This window comes from Ranitomeya variabilis, chromosome 4 (assembly GCF_051348905.1).
Source record: "Ranitomeya variabilis isolate aRanVar5 chromosome 4, aRanVar5.hap1, whole genome shotgun sequence".
NCBI lineage: Eukaryota > Metazoa > Chordata > Amphibia > Anura > Dendrobatidae > Ranitomeya > Ranitomeya variabilis.
In genome coordinates this window covers 228,593,869-228,617,162 of record NC_135235.1, presented here as the reverse complement: position 1 = coordinate 228,617,162, position 23,294 = coordinate 228,593,869, and the positions used below count along the sequence as shown (strand labels likewise).

Genomic DNA, 23,294 nt, shown 5'->3' with positions numbered 1-23,294 from the left:
TGAAGACTAATAAAACAATCTTGTTTACTGATGATGCCATGCAACCCTAGATGGTCCAGATGGATGAAGTATAGAATGGTTGTGGATGGCCACCATGTTCCAATAAGGCTGATCACACACTCCACCAGCAGGGGGCACCAAACACATTAGTTTTGCTGCCTTAGAACTAACTTTAGTTTGAATACAGCTTGGGATGTGACTAAGGCAACAAAAATAAATAAGAGAAAAAAGTAGCTAATAGGTAAAACCTAGATCCGCTGGGCTATTTATTTCAGCCTTTAGTTACTCCTGGGTCTTCTCCACTGATAGAAATCTGTAAGAAATAGGTCAGTTTTGCAGCATTGTTCTGCTCCAACAATTCATCATCTTGCTTTTGCATTGGAGGATTCTCCTCCATTCGATTCTTCATCAGAAAATCCCCATTTTCCTCATGGCTCCAGATCGGGCAATTAATATCACTGTCCAGTAATGCATGAGGGGGTAATGAATGATCAGGAGCGTCCACCCATCCCCCACATGTCACAAAAGTAGAAGAAAACTTCTTTAAAGTTTGCATTCACCTCTAGTCTGAAGCTCTCTCCCCTGCAGTCACAAAATAACACCCCAAACCCTGCGCCTTACACTATGTGACCACAAAACTGTCATCCTCTGAAATACTCTGCGCTGCTGAAAACCTGTCCCTAGTCCTTCCTCAATCTAATCTACACATAATCATAAAATACACTGTGCTGCTGTATGTCCACTCCTTCCATCATTTAATTCTCAGCCCAAGATCACTCAATACTCTGTGCTGCTACAGCCCCCTGCTCCTGCCACCATCACCTTTATGGCTATAGGGTATGTTACAGTCTGAGGCCGCGCTCTGGGGTCCGCGTGACCTGTGACTGTCTATGAGAAGCCTCCTCGGGTCATTCTCTCTTCGCCATCTGTGTCCATCCCCAAACTTCATCTCTAAAGTTGTTAAAATCCCCAAGTGTGATCGGATGCCACATGCTGTGCCCAATTCTGCCACATTCACAGATGGCTGTCATCTATCCCAGTCATCAAGCGAGATTCTACCGCGCCACAGCATCAATAATGTACGAAACTAACCCGTTATCATTATATAAGTGCTTCACCTGGGAAGGATTGGGTTAAACAATGAGTAAAATTCTAAATATATTGTTCAGTTTTGAGCTCACATAAGATTATAAGCAACTAAAAAAAATATAGGAGCAGTATTATAGTAGAAATATTCTTGTACATAGGGGCAGTATTATAGTAGAAATATTCTTGTGCACAGGAGCAGTATTATAGTAGTTATATTCTTGTACATAGGGGCAGTATTATAGTAGTTATATTCTTGTACATAGGGGCAGTATTATAGTAGTTATATTCTTGTACATAGGGGCAGTATTATAGTAGTTATATTCTTGTACATAGGAGCAGCATTATAGTAGTTATATTCTTGTACACAGGAGCAGTACTATAGTAGTTATATTCTTGTGCATGAGAGCAGTATTATAGTAGTTATATTCTTGTATATAGGAGCAGTATTATAGTAGTTATATTCTTGTATATAGGAGCAGTATTATTGTAGTTATATTCTTGTACATAGGGGCAGTACTATAGTAGTTATATTTTTGTACATAGGAGGCAGTATTATAGTAGTTATATTCTTGTACATAGGGGGAGTATTATAGTAGAAATATTCTTGTACATAGGAGGCAGTATTATAGTAATTATATTCTTGTACATAGGGGGAGTATTATAGTAGAAATATTCTTGTACATAGGGGCAGTATTATAGTAGTTATATTCTTGTACATAGGGGCAGTATTATAGTAGTTATATTCTTGTACATAGGGGCAGTATTATAGTAGTTATATTCTTGTACATAGGGGCAGTATTATAGTAGTTATATTCTTGTACATAGGGGCAGTATTATAGTAGTTATATTCTTGTACATAGGAGCAGTATTATAGTAGTTATATTCTTGTACATAGGGGCAGTATTATAGTAGTTATATTCCTGTACATAGGGGGCAGTATTATAGTAGTTATATTCTTGTACATAGGGGCAGTATTATAGTAGTTATATTCTTGTACATAGGGGAAGTATTATAGTAGTTATATTCTTGTACATAGGAGCAGTATTATAGTAGTTATATTCTTGTACATAGGGGCAGTATTATAGTAGTTATATTCTTGTACATAGGAGCAGTATTATAGTAGTTATATTCTTGTACATAGGGGCAGTATTATAGTAGTTATATTCCTGTACATAGGGGGCAGTATTATAGTAGTTATATTCTTTTACATAGGAGCAGTATTATAGTAGTTATATTCTTGTACATAGGAGCAGTATTATAGTAGTCGTATTCTTGTACATAGGAGAAGTATTATAGTAGTTGTATTCTTGTATATAGGAGCAGTATTATAGTAGTTATATTCCTGTACATAGGGGCAGTATTACAGTAGTTATATTCTTGTATATAGGGGCAGTATTATAGTAGTTATATTCTTGTACATAAGAGCAGTATTATAGTAGTTATATTCTTGTACATAGGAGCAGTATTATAGTAGTTGTATTCTTGTATATAGGTGCAGTATTATACCAGTTATATTCTTGTATATAGGAGCAGTATTATAGTAGTTATATTCTTTTACATAGGAGCAGTATTATAGTAGTTATATTCTTGTACATAGGGGCAGTATTATAGTAGTTATATTCTTGTACATAGGAGCAGTATTATAGTAGTCATATTCTTGTACATAGGAGAAGTATTATAGTTGTTATATTCTTGTACATAGGGGCAGTATTATACCAGTTATATTCTTGTACATAGGAGCAGTATTATAGTAGTTGTATTCTTGTACATAGGAGCAGTATTATACCAGTTATATTCTTGTACATAGGGGCAGTATTATAGTAGTTATATTCTTGTACATAGGGAGCAGTATTATGCCATTTATATTCTTGTACATGGGGGCAGTATTATACCAGTTATATTCTTGTATATAGGGGCAGTATTATAGTAGTTATATTCATGTACTTAGGAGCAGTATTATAGTAGTTATATTCTTGTACATAGGAGCAGTATTATAGTAGTTATATTCTTGTACATAGGAGCAGTATTATAGTAGTTATAATCTTGTACATAGGGGCAGTATTATAGTAGTTATATTCTTGTACATAGGAGCAGTATTATAGTAGTTATAGTCTTGTACATAGGAGCAGTATTATAATAGTTATATTCTTGTACATAGGGGCAGTATTACAGTAGTTATATTCTTGTATATAGGGGCAGTATTATAGTAGTTATATTCTTGTACATAGGAGCAGTATTATAGTAGTTATATTCTTGTACATAGGAGCAGTATTATAGTAGTTGTATTCTTGTATATAGGAGCAGTATTATACCAGTTATATTCTTGTATATAGGAGCAGTATTATAGTAGTTATATTCTTGTACATAGGGGCAGTATTATAGTAGTTATATTCTTGCACATAGGGGCAGTATTATAGTAGTTATATTCTTGTACATAGGAGCAGTATTATAGTAGTTGTATTCTTGTATATAGGAGCAGTATTATACCAGTTATATTCTTGTATATAGGAGCAGTATTATAGTAGTTATATTCTTGTACATAGGGGCAGTATTATAGTAGTTATATTCTTGCACATAGGGGCAATATTATAGTAGTTATAATCTTGTACATAGGAGCAGTATTATAATAGTTATATTCTTGTACATAGGAGCAGTATTATAGTAGTTGTATTCTTGTATATAGGAGCAGTATTATACCAGTTATATTCTTGTATATAGGAGCAGTATTATAGTAGTTATATTCTTGTACATAGGGGCAGTATTATAGTAGTTATATTCTTGCACATAGGGGCAGTATTATAGTAGTTATATTCTTGTACATAGGAGCAGTATTATAGTAGTTGTATTCTTGTATATAGGAGCAGTATTATACCAGTTATATTCTTGTATATAGGAGCAGTATTATAGTAGTTATATTCTTGTACATAGGGGCAGTATTATAGTAGTTATATTCTTGCACATAGGGGCAGTATTATAGTAGTTATATTCTTGTACATAGGGGATGTATTATTCTTGTTATTGCCTTTTTAATTGGAGGTAGCATGTTTATAGTATCTTTGTACAGTGCATAGGGGCAGTATTATGTGAATTATGCTGAATGCATGTTTGTTGATGCCGGTAGAATGCATATCTTCCTCCTAGATACAGACACCCCTATTACCGTCCTTCTAGGTCTTAAGGTCATATAATAAATTTGGTCCTTACTTCTAATTAATGCCTTCACATCCATGGTTCATTAACGTTAACACCCAGGAGTCTTGATTGCTGTAAAAGTGGTTTTGAGTGACACAAACACCAGGCAGGATTGTAGAGAATGGCTGATAATCCTTTCTTATGTAATAACATCTCCCCCAAGGGGGTGATTATCAACTTGTAAAACAAATTTATGCTCTGAAGCTGAAGAAATGATCGAGGCTTCCTTCTTCTTAGATTTACCCAGTGACTGCCGGGAGCCAAAGCTTCTGTAGATCAAAACTGCAAAAGAGACAACACTACCAAATCTTACATCTGCTGATCTGCACCCCACGGCTCTTTTATAAAGCTGACGATGGCAGGTTCCCGTGAAATAAACCTGATAACACTGACAAGTTTAACGGAATGATGTGCAAATATACAAATCTATCATATCAGTGATATATCTTCATTGTTACACTGACCAGAGGCAGCAGGAGATCATTACAACTGGCTAGAGATATGTTTTTTCTACCACATTTTGCGATCAGAATCCTTTATTGGCTCTACGTTTTTATTCATCTGCATGGGAGTTCGGAAAATTGCTGTAAGCTACAAATGGCCCAGATGGAAATAACTTTTAATGCTATATAATTACTATAATACTGTCCCTATGCACAAGAATATAACTACTATAATACTGCCCCCTATGTACAAGAATATAACAACTATAATACTGCTCCTGTGTGCAAGAATATAGCTACTATAATACTGCCCCTATGTACAATAATATAACTACTATAATACTGTCCCTATGTACAAGAATATAACTACTATAAGACTGCCTCCTATGTAGAAGAATATAACTACTATAATACTGCCCCTATGTACAAGAATATAACTACTATAATACTGCCCCTATGTACAAGAATATAACTACTATAATACTGCTCCTATGTACAAGAATATAACTACTATAATACTGCTCCTATGTACAAGAATATAACTACTATAATACTGCTCCCTATGTAGAAGAATACAACTACTATAATACTGCCCCTATGTACAAGAATATAACTACTATAATACTGCCCCCTATGTACAAGAATATAACTACTATAATACTGCCCCTATGTACAAGAATATAACTACTATAATACTGCTCCTATGTACAAGAATATAACTACTATAATACTGCCCCTATGTACAAGAATATAACTACTATAATACTGCCCCTATGTACAAGAATATAACTACTATAATACTGCCCCTATGTACAAGAATATAACTACTATAATACTGCTCCTATGTACAAGAATATAACTACTATAATACTGCGCCTATGTACAAGAATATAACTACTATAATACTCCTCCTATCTACAAAAATATAGCTACTATAATACTGCCATCCATTGACCATTACAGTTTCCAGTAGTGATATCACTGAGGGGACAGATGCCGCTTTCTCCTGTTGCCTCTGCTCCTCTGCAGTGATTATCCTCTGACATTACATGTTTTTGCTCGGTTCCCAGTGATTTCCCAGCAGATGAGAGACTCAAACACAAGTAATATATGTAAATATGAAGAGCGATCCGCCTGACATTCTTCATTTTCCGTGTTCTTTGTATTAAGCAGGAAATACATCTGTGACGAAAGATTTCATAGAAAGAAACCTTTCTGTTAATCCGCATTTGTCAGCAGCCGCGCATTGCTTCCCCGTCACAGAGAACAGAGGATTATATCAGTCGGTGACATATATTTACATAGATCTATGCTCTCATCCGATATCAGTGATTGTAGAGAATAAGGAGTGAGGTCACCGGGGAAATCTAATGATGATCACGTTTCCTGGTGTGATAATAAACTGCCATCAGGAACATTCTTCACCACATCCAAAAGTTCACCCTTGACTTGACCCAATACTTATTACAGCTGAGTGTTTGCTACAATTGCTTCCAGCTTAGACAATCCCTATTGATATTAAAATTTTGAACTCTGGGCTGATACATTTTACCTTCACTGATACATTGCTACAAACTATCAGAATAAGAAAAAGAAAAGCCTTACAGTACCAACATAGTACTGCCATACAGCTGCAGAATAACATTGCCATACAGTTAACGCACAACTTCATCCTGCCGGATCTAAGGAGTACTACACTACAGAGCTCAAATAATGCTGCCAATCAGTTCCTAAACAATATAACCATATAGTGAGCACACAACACTAAAATACAATATACTAACATATGTTATGGTCCCTAAATTATATAGCCATATAGCAACCACAATAACGGTCCCACAGTACCTACATAGTTCGCTGTACAATAGTAAAATAACATTGCCATACAGTGCTAAAATAACACGGCCATATAATGACCAAACATCACAAACAGTACTCAAAATAGTATCACTGTATTGCCCTATATAGTGCGCAAAAAAGCCATGATGTGGTGTCTAATTTATACTGCCACATAATAACCACAATAATAGGGATGTTCTTCATTAGTAAATTAATACTGTGCCATATAGTACCACCACACAGTGACAAAATAACGTCATAAAGCGAGCACATATCAACATCCCATAGGTTGTAACAGTGCTATTAAAAAGAGCTCAAATAATACTGCAATATAGTGAACACACATCATCAATAGTACTAATATAGTGCCACAATATGGAGCCAATATTAAAACTCTATATGGTGCCCAAAAACAACCGTATACATTGTCCAAATATTATCGCCATAAAATGACAACAAAATAAAACTTATATGTGATGTTGTGACTGTTCGTGATTAGGGAAAAGGGGCCCTGAACCATCCCTAGGACTGGGGCCCTAACTATCCCTGCTCCCAAAGGAACCTCTAAAGGTGAGGAGGTTTGGGCCACCTACCTTACTCTGCTCCTGTTACTGCCTAAGTTGTCCCCTCCCGCTCCCCCAGGAGGCTCGGGACAGAAATGCTAATGTATAAACATGTAAGACAGGGATAACAAAAGAACAAACATACAAATACTCACCAAAGGTAGATCTGTACATAGGGAGGGATATGAATGTACCAACCAAATGAGAATAGGACAATAAAGAAAGCATACACCTGAAAACAGAATGCAACAATCTCCAGTAGCATCAATGATCTTCAATTCAGCACAGAGACTCTAAGGAGCTAGGAAGTAAAACTTTCACCGTCAAGGAAAAGAAGGTCTGGCCAGATATTATAGGGAGAGGAAATGACCAGATCAGAAGCAGCTGAAATGGAGCTGCCTGCTTCTGACAAGCATAGAAAGGGTCTTTAACCTCTTTACCACCAAAGGAAACCAAATCCATTTAACGTGGAACACAAACACACCGGCTAAATGAAAGGTCTGCGGTTCACAATACGTAGTGATCTTCTAACCCCAGATCTCCCAGGAGGATGGGACCCACTTCTTATGTCAACTCTGTTTCAAGAGCACTGAACCTTTTTTGCTCCATTTTTGTCTTTTGCATTGAAGCCTGGTCCACGGTCACCTGTTCGCAGAAAAACCTAAAGTGACCCCCTTTTTGAGAGCACAGAACATTTTGTGCGCTGGATGCGGCTCCGTCCACTTATCGTCACGCTTACACATCAGCGCGGGTTGGTAGAGCAATATAAATGTATTTTAAATGGAAATTTTGTCCCTCGGAGGGTCGTGCTGCTCCTACAGATGACATTACGCAGCACCAAGTCCTAAGTTATGTAATTGCCAGAATGTTTTCCGAGCGCCACTGCTCTCCCCTCGGCACGCTGCACGCAGGGTTTGATCTTAATACATAATGTCTGGGCTACGAGGTTCCCCTACGGACTATGACGGCGGCTGTCAGCTGCTCTCACATTTAACAAGTCTGGTCTAGGCCTGCCGTCTTGTTTGCCTATAAGATGTGCATGAATACGCCACGTAGTGCTCAACCCCACTAATTGGAGCAGACGGTCGGAAAACATCTGCTTGTGGAAGGAGATGGGAAGAAGCTGACGAGGAGGCAGCTGTTGGGACGCTTGTCTGTATAGTGATGAAGCCTTCATCGGATCGGCAGGTTCATTAACGAGAAATTAACCCAGGAAGGGTCAAACCCGGAAGGCAATGGAGGTGGCTAACATCTTAGGAGTATAAAACACCAGTAAATATCGGTCCTACTGACACCTATTCTGATAGACGATGTTCAGTAATATATGTATATGCACACCATACAGTAAGTAATGTATATAATACTACTATACTGAAAGTAAATAATACCACCAGACATAACAGAATGCTACCATACACTGCCCAAATAATAATAATACCACCATACATTATATACTACTACCATACAGTGCCCAAATAATGATACGACCATACATTATATAGTAGTACCATACAGTACCCAAATAATACTACCATACATTATATAGTACTACCATACAATGCCCAAATAATACCACCATACATTATATAGTACTACCATACAGTGCCCAAATAATGATACCACCATACATTATATACTACCATACAGTACCCAAATAATGATACCACCATACATTATATACTACCATACAGTGGTCAAATAATGATACCACCATACATTATATAGTACTACCATACAGTACCCAAATCATGATACCACCATACATTATATAGTACTACCATACAGTACCCAAATAATGATACCACCAGACATTATATACTACCATACTGTGCCCAAATAATGATACCACCGTACATTATATATTACTACAATACAGTATCCAAATAATGATACCACCATGCATTATATAGTACTACCATACCGTACCCAAATAATTATATCACCATACATTATATAATACTACCATACAGTGCCCAAATAATACCATTGTACATTATATAGTACTACCATACAGTGCCCAAATAATGATACCACCATACATTATATAGAGTTGTGCTCAAAATTGACATACCCCGGAAGAACTTTTGCTTTCTTGGCCTTTTTTCAGAGAATATGATTTAAATCATAATGACAACATCCAAATGACCCTGATTAATAGTTCACATACCCTGGTGATTTTGGCCTGATAACATGCACAGAAGTTGACACAAATGGGTGTGAATGGCTACTAAAGGTAACATCTTCACCTGTGACCTGTTTGCTTGTAATCAGTGTGTGTGCATAAAAGCCGAGTGAGTTTCTGTGATCCAGACAGACTCTTGCATCTTTCATCCAGCTACTGACGTTTCTCGATTGTGAGTCAGGGAGAAAGCAAAGGAAAAGTCAACGGATCTACGGGAAAAGGTAGTTGAACTATATAAAACAGGAAAGGGATACAAAAAGATATCCAAGGAATTGATAATGCCAGTCAGCAGCGTTCAAACTGTGATTAACAAATGGAAAATCAGGGGCTCTGTAAAAACAAAACCACGTTCAGGTAGACCAACAAAAATGTCATCCACAACTGCCAGGAAAATTGTTTGAGATGCAAAGAAAAACCCACAAATAACATCAGCTGAAATACTGGACTCTCTGAAAACTAGTGGTGTGGCTGTTTCAAGATGCACAATAAGGAGGCACTTGAAGAAAATGGGCTGCATGGTCGAGTCGCCAGAAGAAAGCCATTACTGCACAAATGCCACAAAGTATCTCGCCTACAATACGCAAAACAGCACAGAGACAAGCCTCAAAGCTTCTGGACCATAGTAATTTGGAGTGATGAGACCAAAATTGAACTTTTTAGCCACAACCATAAATGTTACATTTGGAGAGAGGTCAACAAGGCCTATGCTGAAAGGAACACCATTCCTACTGTAAAGCACGGAGGTGGATCACTGATGTTTTGGGGCTGTGTGAGCTACAAAGGCAAAGGAAACTTGGCCAAAGTTGAAGGAAAGATGAATGCAGCACGTTAGTAGCAAATACTGGAGGCAAATTTTCAATCATCAGCCTGGAAGCTGCACATGGGACGTACTTGGACGTTCCAACATGACAACAATTAAAAACAAAAGACCTAGTTGACCTGTCTTTGGCTACAGCAGAACAAAGTGAAGATTCTGGAGTGGCCATCTCAGTCTCCTGACCTCAATATCATTGAGCCACTCTGGGGAAATCTCAAGCGCACAGTTCATGCTAGACAGCCCAGGAATTTACAGGAACTGGAGGCTTTTTGCCAAGGAGAGTGGGAAGCTTTACCATCTGAGAAAATAAAGAACCTCATCCACAACTACCACAAAAGACTTCAAGCTGTCATTGATGTTAGAGGAGGCAATACACTGTATTAAGAAATGGGGGGTGTGAACTTTTGATCAGGGACATTTGGATGGTTTGGGTTGTCATTATGACTTAAAAAGAGAAAACAGTAGTTTGGCAATAAATGTCTTCACCCAACCACTAACCATGAGTGGAGAAAAAGGTTTGGTGCTATCATTCATATTCTCTGAAAAAAGGTCAAAAAAGCAAAAATTCTGCCGGGGTATGTAAACTTTTGAGCACAACTGTAGTACTACCATACAATGCCCAAATAATGATACCACTATACATTATATAGTACTTTCAAACAGTGCCCAAGTAATAATACCACCATACATAATATATACTACCATATTTTGCCCAAATAATGATGCCGCTATACAGAACTTATGGAGCGCCCCCAGACGCAGGGCAGCGGGGTACTCGGTACCGGGTCTCTCTCTCTCGGTTCTGGGGATGTCACGGTGGCCTGACCCGGTCCGTGGCCCTGCTAAGGGGCATCCAATTAAAGATGTAGGTGACGGTGTAGGTCGCAGTAAATAACGAGGACACAGGGTTCCAGTCTCTTTACCTCTTTACTGCAGGCTTCGGCATCCGCAATCCAGAGCACTGTTAACAGGGCTGGCTGAGACCGGCCGGTCCGAAGGCACATCCAGAGTTCCCTTTGCAGGTGGAAATCAGTAGCCTACCTACTAGCGCCTGGGTGTTGTAGTACTTCCCTGCTGAGCACCACGGGATAGTCCTCACAACTGTCGTGTATGTTTCTGTTCTTTCTCTCCGTCCCCCCGATGATATGGATAGGACGCACCCGTATGACGGGATAGGCCTGGAGTTATTTTATAGGGACCCTAGAGACGCCCCTCTCCCACAGTTGCCTCCGTTGTCTTCATTAGGTGTAAAGGTGAGACAGCCCACCTAAAGTTAACTGCCCTGCCGTTGGTTCAAAGTAATGCGTAGAGTCTGTTACTTTCTCGGCGTTCCGGCCACCGGCTACGCGCCTCAGAAGGATGTTGCCGATCTCGGGGCACGACTCCTACTGGTTCTATCTCCTTTGTGCTGTGATCTCGTTTCTCACTTCTCCACAATATCCTTTGCTTCGTGTCCTTTCTTAAGATGCCACCGCAATGAGGTGCAGGCAGGGCTCCGTAACGATCTGTCCTTTTCGCTAGGCCTCTGTCAGGATCCCACCCCTGACAGGGACCCCCCTGAATCTTCCCAAGCAACGCTCTTCTCTCACTAGATGTTACCTGGGCAAAACCCAGTCAGCTTCTCTCTAACTTCCTATCCAACCCCCAGTTTTACCAGAGTGTGAGGAGTGGCCTAATACATAGAACCCTTTGCTCCCCCTGGTGGCCAGAGTGTGAAGTGTAATGTGTGACTGTGATACCTGGTCAGGTGAACTCCTTTAGTGCAATTAGAGGTAACATCGCCCTCCTTAGTGGCAGAGCGACATTACTGCAATGACCAGGACTCTGGGGCGCTGCACTTACATAATACAACACCACATGCACAAAAGTTGCACCACATGCAAAAGTTGCCTCACACAAAACTTGCACATACTCAAAACGCACCACACATAAAACTCGCCATGCGCAAAACTCGCCATGCACAAATCTTGCTGCACACAACTTGCTACACTAACCTGTCACATGCAACTCGACACACAAAATGTTGCTACACGCATGTCACCACACAAAACTCATCTCACAAAAGTCGCTACATGCATGTCGCCAAACTCAACACACACAACTTGACACATGAAACTCGCCCTAAAACACACACAAGTCTGGTATTATCCTTCAAAAATAAAAATCTGATTAATAAGCAGACAAACTACAAGAGCAACAAATGTACCATATAGGAAATACGGCAGCTGTCAGTCACATGACCTGTCTATTATGTGTATGTGTGAGCTAATATATACTGCCAGGGGGGAGGGCTTACTGTTGGCTGGGGATTTATCAGGCTGCCAATAGCAACCAATCACAGCTCAGCTTCTATTTTGCTACAGTTAATTAACCTGAGCTCTGATTGGTTAATATAGGCAACAAAGACATTCTCAGTATAACAAAGCTAATATATGTTGTGAAATGCTTCTATTAGCTTAGTTTTTGCCTTTTAATAATTACATTTCTATCTATTTGTTTTGTGGTTTTTGTGTGCAGAATAAATTTTTGTTAACACATTCTATTTTGCTAACAGCAGGCATTAACCCGGGCGAAGCCGGGTAGTACAGCTAGTATCATATATAGTACTACCATAAAGTGCCTACATAATGATACCACCATACATAATTTAATATCTGCTACCATATAGTACCCAAATAATACCACCATGCAAGATATACTGTATAATACCACCATATAATGTATATAATACTACTATACATATTACTGAAAGTAATTAACACCACCATTTATAATACATACAGAACCTAAATCCCCATTTCACTGTATTTAAGAATAAAACTTGTTTCTCGTGCAGGAGAATGACGATTCCTACCCTCTCCGCACCGATGGACCAGGCATCTGGGGCAGGACCGTTCTTTATCGCGTTTCTCTCCACCATTAATCATTGAGCACTGAATGGCTCCTAATAACGGCCGGACGCGGCTCGTTGTTTTGGCAAATGTTCTGAAATACACAAGAGCCAGTTGGAAAGAACCAACGTGGCAAGTGCGGCCATCTGTGAGTTCTCCGATGCCAGGCTGCAGGCTTACATGAAAGATCTGTCTGTGCTAAAGGGCAGTGCCACCTGCCGCGGGCTCTGCTACCTGCACAGCCATGGGGGCGATGTCCACAGGAGACAGTCGCCTGATAAACCATAAATATAGAGGTTAAAGGGCAGACAGCAAACGAGCAGGGCCTGCTGGGAGATTTCAGCTCTGGAGTTTAATACAGCTCAGTAAGAAAATACCCAGGTTACACCAGCTGTACATATATAATTATATACAGGAGATACCCAGGTTATACTGGCTGTACACGTATAATTATATACAGAAGATGTCCAGGTTATACCAGCTGTACACATATAATTATATACAGGAGATGCCCAGGTTATACCAGCTGTACATATATCATTATATACAGGAGATGCCCAGGTTATACCGGCTGTACATATATCATTATATACAGGAGATGCCCAGGTTATACCAGCTGTACATATATAACTATATACAGGAGATGCCCCCAGGTTATACCAGCTGTACATATATCATTATATACAGGAGATGCACAGGTTATACCGGCTGTACATATATCATTATATACAGGAGATGCCCAGGTTATACCAGCTGTACATATATAATTATATACAAGAGATGCCCAGGTTATACCAGCTGTACATATATAACTATATACAGGAGATGCCCCCAGGTTATACCAGATGTACATATATAACTATATACAGGAGACGCCCAGGTTATATATCGGCTGTACATATATCATTATATACAGGAGATGCCCAGGTTATACCATCTGTGCATATATAATTATATACAGGAGATGCCCAGGTTATACCAGCTGTACATATATAATTATATACAGGAGATGCCCAGGTTATACCGGCTGTACATATAGTATTATATACAGGAGATGCCCAGGTTATACCAGCTGTACATATATAATTATATACAGGAGATGCCCAGGTTATACCGGCTGTACATATATCATTATATACAGGAGATGCCCAGGTTATACCAGCTGTACATATATAATTATATACAGGAGATGCCCAGGTTATACCGGCTGTACATATATCATTATATACAGGAGATGCCCAGGTTATACCAGCATGCTCCACATCACATCTGGAAGCCTTGGACTGTGTCGGTGGTTTTCCCCTGCTTGCGCCATGAATTCTCAGTGTGACGTCCGCACCTTGCAGACCTCTCTGCGGCATCTGGACCCCATCATCTCGATAATTTCTGCTCACGGACTTTGTATTCAGGTTCACGATGCATGAAAATCTAATAAAGATGACGGCGGCACTTCTTAAATATGTGATGTGTTAGCGGGCGCTCTCACATAGCTGGGATGGATCCTCGCAGTAATTTACTTACATTATTAAAGTGATTAACGGCCCGGATCCCAGACACCTCACTCTGGCCCTGACAAGATTAATAAACTCCCAGATCATTAATACAAAGGCACAATGATTCTACATTCACTAATACGACAACATGTAGAAAGACCCAAATACGTTCTGACCACAGTGAAGGTTGCTTCTACGGTCAATGTATTCTGACTCGTATTCGACTGTTGATGTCACCTTGTGTCTTCCCAGGCTGGGAGTAATCGAGCTCCGTGAATCCCTCCTCCAAGATGAACTCGTGCAAGTTTATGGACCATGACATTGAAAGTCGAGGCATCAAACTGCCCAAACAAGCGCAGAACCCTACGATGGTGCCAACCAACCGAACCATGGTGATGGCCGAACCGGAGAAGAGACGTAGGCAGAGGTACGTAGAGAAAGACGGGAAATGTAACGTCCATCATGGAAACGTCCGTGAAACCTACCGATATCTGACCGACATCTTCACCACTTTGGTGGACCTAAAGTGGAGGTTTAATCTTCTAGTCTTTACCATGGTCTACACCATTACGTGGATTTTCTTCGGATTCATTTGGTGGCTCATCGCCTACATCCGTGGGGACCTCGAGCACATTGAGGATGCGTCGTGGACACCGTGCGTGGATAAGTTGAACGGTTTTGTATCTGCCTTCCTTTTCTCCATAGAGACAGAAACCACCATAGGTTACGGATACAGGGTCATAACGGACAAGTGCCCAGAGGGGATAGTTCTTCTGTTGGTCCAAGCCATCTTGGGCTCCATAGTCAATGCCTTCATGGTGGGCTGCATGTTTGTAAAGATCTCACAGCCAAAGAAACGAGCAGAGACCCTCATGTTCTCCAATATGGCTGTCATCTCCGTGAGGGACGGGAAGCTATGTTTGATGTTTAGGGTTGGAGACCTCAGAAACTCGCACATTGTGGAGGCATCTATCAGAGCCAAGCTGATCAAGTCCAAACAAACCAAAGAGGGAGAGTTCATTCCCCTCAACCAAACGGACTTAAACGTGGGATTCGACACCGGAGACGACAGACTGTTTCTGGTTTCGCCACTTATTATTTGTCACGAGTTTAATGAGCAGAGCCCATTCTGGGAGATTTCCAAGGAACAGCTCGGAAAGGAAGAATTTGAGATTGTGGTCATCCTGGAAGGAATGGTGGAAGCTACAGGTAAGAGCTCTCCAATCATGACCTGGTAAAAACTATTGGTTCTGTTCTTTTGACAAATTTTGGACATTTTGCACAATAATTTTCACATTTTCAGAATAATTTTTAAAATGTGCAAGTTAAAGACGTTATCACCCATCCACAGAATAAGTTATGACTTCTTGATATGTGCGTGTCTGACCACTGGGTCCCCAACCGATTCACGGAAAGGGGCACTTTTCTTCCAGCTGGAATGGATAAAGCAAACTTTCAACTTGAAAACCCCCCATTAATTCAGATGAAGGCGGATGGGGTGAGACAGTAGGAAGTGAATAAAAAAAAACACAGAAAAGAAACAAAACCAATATAATACTGCCCCCTATGTACAAGAATATAACTACTATAATACTGCTCCTATGTACAAGAATATAACTACTATAATACTTCACTTATGTACAAGAATAGAACTACTATAATACTGCTCCTATGTACAAGAATATAACTACTATAATAATGCCCCTATGTACAAGAATATAACTACTATAATACTGCTCCTATGTACAAGAATATAACTACTATAATAATGCCCCCTATGTACAAGAATATAACTACTATAATACTGCTCCTATGTACAAGAATCTAACAACTATAATACTGCCCCTATGTACAAGAATATAACTACTATAATACTGCCCCTATGTACAAGAATATAACTACTATAATACTGCCCCTATGTACAAGAATATAACTACTATAATACTGCTCCTATCTACAAGAATCTAACAACTATAATACTGCCCCTATGTACAAGAATATAACTACTATAATACTGCCCCTATGTACAAGAATATAACTACTATAATACTGCTCCTATGTACAAGAATATAACTACTACGATACTGTCCCTTTGTACAAGAATATAACCACTATAATACTGCCCCTATGTACAAGAATATAACTACTATAATACTGCCCCTATGTACAAGAATATAACTACTATAATACTGCTCCTATGTACAAGGATATAACTACTATAACACTGCTCCTATGTACAAGAATCTAACAACTATAATACTGCCCCTATGTACAAGAATAGAACTACTACGATACTGTCCCTTTGTACAAGAATATAACCACTATAATACTGCCCCTATGTACAGGAATATAACTACTATGATACTGCCCCTATGTACAAGATTGTAACTTCTATAATACTGCCCCTATGTACAAGAATATAACCACTATAATACTGCCCCTATGTACAGGAATATAACTACTATGATACTGCCCCTATGTACAAGATTGTAACTTCTATAATACTGCTCCTATGTACAAGAATATAACTACTACGATACTGTCCCTTTGTACAAGAATATAACCACTATAATACTGCCCCTATGTACAAGAATATAACTACTATAATACTGCTCCTATGTACAAGAATCTAACACCTATAATACTGCCCCTATGTACAATATAACTACTACGATACTGTCCCTTTGTACAAGAATATAACCACTATAATACTGCCCCTATGTACAAGAATATAACTACTGATACTGCCCCTATATACAAGAATATAACTACTATAATACTGCCCCTATGTACAAGAATATAACTACTATACTACTGCTCCTATGTACAAGAATCTAACAACTATAATACTGCCCCTATGTACAAGAATATAACTACTACGATACTGTCCCTTTGTACAAGAATATAACCACTATAATACTGCCCCTATGTACAAGAATATAACTACTATAATACTGCCCCTATGTACAAGAATATAACTACTATAATACTGCCCCTTTGTACAAGAATATAACTAGTATAATACTACAAAGCAGATGCGGTAGCCTCTGCGCTTCCACGCTGCGCACCTAGTTGTGCGGCAGAGGCTCAGCATTTGGCGGTGTGCTCGGCAGTTAGGATCTGTCCCTGGTGATGACCCACCATTTATTTGCTCCCATGTGGAGGGCACTTCAGAGGCTTTATCTGTCCGCGGAGCTCCTCGCTCATTTCCTGCACTTGTAGCATCTAGCGTGGGTAGCGCGTTTTCTCCAGGGTACATTAGCGATATAGACAGGATGTAATTGAGGGATCTGGCGGCTCGAGCCGCTGATCTCTGTTTACAGAACAGTCATTAACTTGTAATTGCCGTTAATTATCCACAATTATTTCCTTTTTATTGATCTCATTTAATACCTGAAATTAAAATCTGGCTGCAAAACCTATTTCTTTTATTAAAGTCCTCTCCTTTCCTGTGTCACTAAAACAGCTGAAGGTAGAGGGTCTGACCCTCATGCAGCTGAAATATTAAAGGGGCTCTCTTACTGTTAAAGGGGCGGTGAGAAATGTGATATGCATTTTCCTTGTACTTTACTTACATCTCTGAAACGTGTGATATCAGCACATGAAGAGTAATAATAATTTACCTCCATTAATATAATGCACCCGCTATATACTATATGCAAATTGTCTCTTCAGAGAGGAAGAGGACTAGAACTCTAGTGCCACCTATTGGAAGTAGCAATCCTAACAGTCAATGTCGACTCTAACGAGCCTTGTCACATAACTTAGGATAATAGCCAAACATTCTGGTTTGGCTATTATCCTAAGTCATGTGACAAGGCTCGTTAAAGGGTCGACATTGACTGTTAGGATTGCTACTTCCAATAGGTGGCACTAGAGTTCTAGTCCTCTTCCTCTCTGAAGAGACAATTTGCATATTTCCCAGAGGAGCATTAAGTCTCCTCACCTCGACATGCTTATCATGTCACTCTCCGCAAGGAGAAACGATACTTCTTGGATCTTGGTATATACTATATACTGCGTGTAGCAGTGTTATACGATTTGTAGTGAATGGTGACATCTGGTGGCGCTTCTTGGAAGTGCGTTAAAAACTAGATTCCCTATGCAGCACTGCCCTCTGGTGGTCAAAGTGAAAACTGCACTTGAAAGGGTCAATTTGAAAAAGGACCTTTTACAGAGATAAATGGCATTACAGGACCCTCTCACCTGTTTCGCACCAATCTGATGTTCCAGTGCTGAGAAATCCAGCAAATTTGCCTGGAAGTGCATTGGGGGGGGGGGGGGGGGTGTCAGTGCACTCCAGCATTGGAAGTGCATGTCAGTGCACTCTAAGATTGGCACGCCCCTTCCAGTGAGCTTCTAGGCTAATTTGCATGTGGCTTTAAAGCTGGATTTCTACAAGACAGGTGTCATTTTTATCGTTACAGTAAGAACTACAAAATTGTACCACTAGAATGAGTATTAAAATTTTCCTGACTGTTCCCCTTTAATAGTTGTGAGTCGTGGTCATAGTAAAATGTATATATTAATGCCTATAAAAGTATTTACAGGGCAGCTGACTTCGCAGTAAAACAGCGCCACATCTGTTCACAGGTTGTATGTGGTATTGCAGCTCAGCCAAATCCCATTCTATAAAGTGAAGTTGCAATTCCAGACATGACCTAAGGATAAAAGTGGTGCCATCCTTATGGAAATATTTAAAAAAAGAGTGGATTTTTCTAACTTTGCCTTCTCTACTTTTCCTCCCGCTGCAGGAATGACTTGTCAAGCGCGCAGCTCCTATGTGGAAAGCGAGGTGCTGTGGGGTCACCGCTTCATGCCTGTCCTCACGCTGGAAGAAGGCTTCTATGAAGTGGACTATGACACTTTCCACAACACTGACGAGACGCCGACGCCGACCTCCAGCGCCAAGGACCTGGCAGAGCTGAACGAGAAGGGCGAGGCGCTGCAGCTCACCTCTGCCAACAGCAAAGGCAACCAGACCGCCATGAGTGGCTTACAGGACAGGGCGGAGGTGGAGAGCGCGCCGGTCATCTCCAATGGGGACGTTAGTAAAGCAAAGGAGGACGTCTGTGAGTGACGGTCCCCAATAATAAAATAAAGTGGAATTTTCGCCAGCAATAGACGGACGGAGGAAAATCGCCAATATGAGCTGCGGCCAAATAAGACTGCAAGTTTTGCGCAGCCGAGACGGCCATGTTGTCATATGGATCGCTGTTCAGCAGGACGTTTACAAAACCCGAAATATAGAGGCTATCGTCACAGACGAGAGATAAAAAAAGACGCTGAAAAACATACATTCCCTCCTATAAGCCATTTCTTATTAATATCCATTTGCAGGAAAGACGAGAGACTAACAATATGGCAGCCACTTGCGACAGGTTGTGCCGCTCCAAGCCAAGGACAGGAATGGTGGACCTAATGGGCACTTTCCCAGGAACAGACTTGCAAAAAAAAAAAAAACCTTAAAAAGACTTTACTGACAATTTTAGGGCACACATTGATAATTTAAGGGTTAACATTTGGGCAACCGTCTGCGCCAGGATTATGAACACGGCCCGCTCCATATTTTACGCTATATCCTGGAGCTTTACGTTACCACGTTCTCTTCCTTTATCCCATATGCAAATATTAATAGGATGTGGACAGTCGGGGGAAGATAATTGTTTTATTCATTTATTTGGGGGGTAAAAGTCTTTTTTTGCAATTGGGTTTAATTTGTTAAATGTTGCACCGTTTGATTCTTATAGCCGATGTGTTTCCTTGCATATTGTGGACTGCAGATCGAGTTAACTGGGAATCTGTCAGCGAGCTCCTCTCGGCTCATTTATGACCACATTAAAGATCGGATAAGTTTGATGTGGTGTTTGGTTATAAATCAACACAGGAGGAGCTCAGAAAATGAAGAAAAAACAAAAACACAGGCTGGATGCATTTTGCGGTCCACATACTGACTGATTCTTATTACGCTGATTTCGCAGGCAGCTGCATGCAGGGAAAGTAAGAGACCGTAAGAGCCAAATGGTGCAAAGTTTTTATTAAAATACAATTAACAACAACAAAAAAAAACAATTATGAAATTTTGAAAAAACCCCAAAACGGATTACTTACCAGTAATGCTCTTTTATAGAGCCCACGACAGCACCCACTGATGTGAGTGGGTGCTATCGTGGCGAAGAGAAAAATCCTGCGGCAACAACTAGCGTCAGCCATTTTTAATTTCTGCTATCAAGCACAGCACAATACCTGCACTTTTTATTTTTTTTTTCCACATTCATATTAGGACTAATTCAGATACATCAGGTTTTTTCACATCCAAGAAAAATTGTCATCATTTCATCAGTCTTTTTTTCAAAGAGGGGAAAAAAAAATTATAATTAAAAAAACAAAAAAAAAAAAGTCTGCAGACATCCAAGTGCTGTCCAATAAATTCACAGACCCAAAGATTCTGATTGAGGATTTGGATTGGACAGGTGAACAGGGCCAGAGACCATCACAGGTATGAGTGATAGAATGTGAAAATGGACGTCAGAACGAGGCCTAGCGATAAATGGTTTTTGAAGCAAGGTGTGTTTTACCGCCACTAGGGTCCTATTGTGAACGATGCCGAGGATGCTCATAAAAAGGACTGGAACTTGTCTCTATATAGCGCTGGCCTAATATGGTAACTAAGCCGACATTATTACTTCCATCGTGGCAATGCAGACAAGTAGAAATACACTTTGCATTTGTGCTGCAGTTTAGAGTGTGCCCACAAGATGGCAGCAGAGCTGTACTGCAGCCTCTATCCGTGCACTGTGATTACATTCACTGCTGTTACTCCTGTGTCATCTCTTCTATGTTCCTGTACAATAAATATTTAATATATAACATTTGCTCCGTGCTGATTACTGACAATATTCCTCATTGTCAGGGAGGTGCGACACCTATGAGTATTAACCCTAGCAGTTGCATGCAGGGCCGGTGTTACACAAAGCGGGGCCCTGGGCAAAAGTTTAAAATGGGTCCCAAATGCTGACATATTGCCCCATCACACAGACATGGCGGCTGTAGTTACATGCGCTGAGTTCAGGCCATTCTGTGACACCGATCGATAATAAAGAAATTGTTCATCTCATGTTTCCCAGGCTCTTTACATTGAATGACAAAGGATGACGGGGACAGAACGATCACTAGTAGATCAGTCTGCCCCCATACAGTGTCATGTCTGCAGCGTACAATGTGCTGCCGAGAACAAGGATTTCTGTTCTACCGTAAAGAATACAATCACCTGATGAATCAGCAGCATTGTCATCATTCCTTGGGTGATTACCGACATGTTAACACCTAGGAGATCTCGCCTGTGCTGCCGGGATTCATAAGTGTGGCTGCTGCCTACACACCGTGCGTGTCACATACTGACACGGTGTCTGTACCCAACCCACCGTCTACACATACAGTGCCTTGTGAAAGTATTCGGCTCCCTGGAACTTTTCAACCTTTTCCCACATATCATACTTCAAACTTAAAGATACCAAATGTACATTTTTGGTGAAGAATCAACAACAAGTGGAACACAATTGTGAAGTTGAATGAAATTTATTGGTTATTTTACATTTTTGTGGAAATACAAAAACTGGAAAGTGGGGTGTGCAATATTATTCGGCCCCTTTACTTTCAGTGCAGAAGTTCATTGTGGATCTCCGAATGATCCAATGTTGTCCTAAATGCCTAATGATGATAAATAGAATCCACCTGTGTGTAATCAAGTCTCCGTATAAATGCACCTGCTCTGTGATAGTCTCAGGGTTCTGTGTGAAGCACAGAGAGCATCATGAAGACCAAGGAACACAACAGGCAGGTCCGTGATACTGTTGTGAAGTTTAAAGCCGGGTTTGGATACAAAATGACTTCCAAAACTTTAACCATCCCAAGGAGCACTGTGCAAGCGATCATATTGAAATAGAAGGATTATCATACCACTGCAAATCTACCAAGACCCGGCCGTCCCTCTAAACTTTCATCTCAAACAAGGAGAAGACTGATCAGAGATGCAGCCAAGAGGCCCATGATCACTCTGGATGAACTGCAGAGATCTACAGCTGAGGTGGGACAGTCTGTCCCTAGGACAATAATCAGTCGTACACTGCACAAATCTGGCCTTTATGGAAGAGTGGCAAGAAGAAAGCCATTTCTGAGGCTATGTGCACACGTCAGGATTTTGTCAGGCTTTTTCCTCAGGTTTTGTAGCCAAAACCAGGAGTGGAACAATTAGAGGAAAAGTATAATAGAAACATATGCACCACTTCTGCATTTATCACCCACTCCTGGTTTTGGCTACAAAACCTGAGGAAAAATCCTGACAAAATCCTGACGTGTGCACATACCCTCAAAGATATCCATAAAAAGTGTTGTTTAACCCCTTCATGACCCAGCCTATTTTGACCTTAATGACCTTGCCGTTTTTTTGCAATTCTGACCAGTGTCCTTTTATGAGGTAATAACTCAGGAAAGCTTCAACGGATCCTTGCGGTTCTGAGATTATTTTTTTTGTGACATATTGGGCTTCATGTTAATGGTAAATTTAGGTCGATAATTTTTGCATTTATTTGTGAAAAAAATGGAAATTTGGCTAAAATTTGGAAAATTTTGCTATTTTCAAATTTTTAATTTTTATTCTGGTAAACGAGAGAGTTATGTGACACAAAATAGTTAAATAACATTACCCACATGTCTACTTTACATCAGCATAATTTTGGAAAAAAAAATTTTTTTTGCTAGGAAGTTATAAAGGTTAAAATTTGAC

General features: G+C 40.0%; 1 protein-coding gene across 1 annotated transcript in view; it reads left to right on the top strand.

Moving 5' to 3' along the window:
• Positions 1–20,871, top strand: part of LOC143770488 (G protein-activated inward rectifier potassium channel 2-like) — an 85,192-nt gene extending 64,321 nt beyond the window's left edge. The window contains exons 2-3 of the mRNA XM_077260150.1: positions 14,762–15,718; positions 19,264–20,871. Of these exons, the coding sequence (XP_077116265.1) occupies positions 14,800–15,718; positions 19,264–19,589 (1,245 nt within the window). The 5' untranslated portion in view covers positions 14,762–14,799 and the 3' untranslated portion in view covers positions 19,590–20,871. The remainder of the gene's footprint in view (positions 1–14,761; positions 15,719–19,263) is intronic.
• The last annotated feature ends 2,423 nt before the right edge of the window (positions 20,872–23,294 follow it).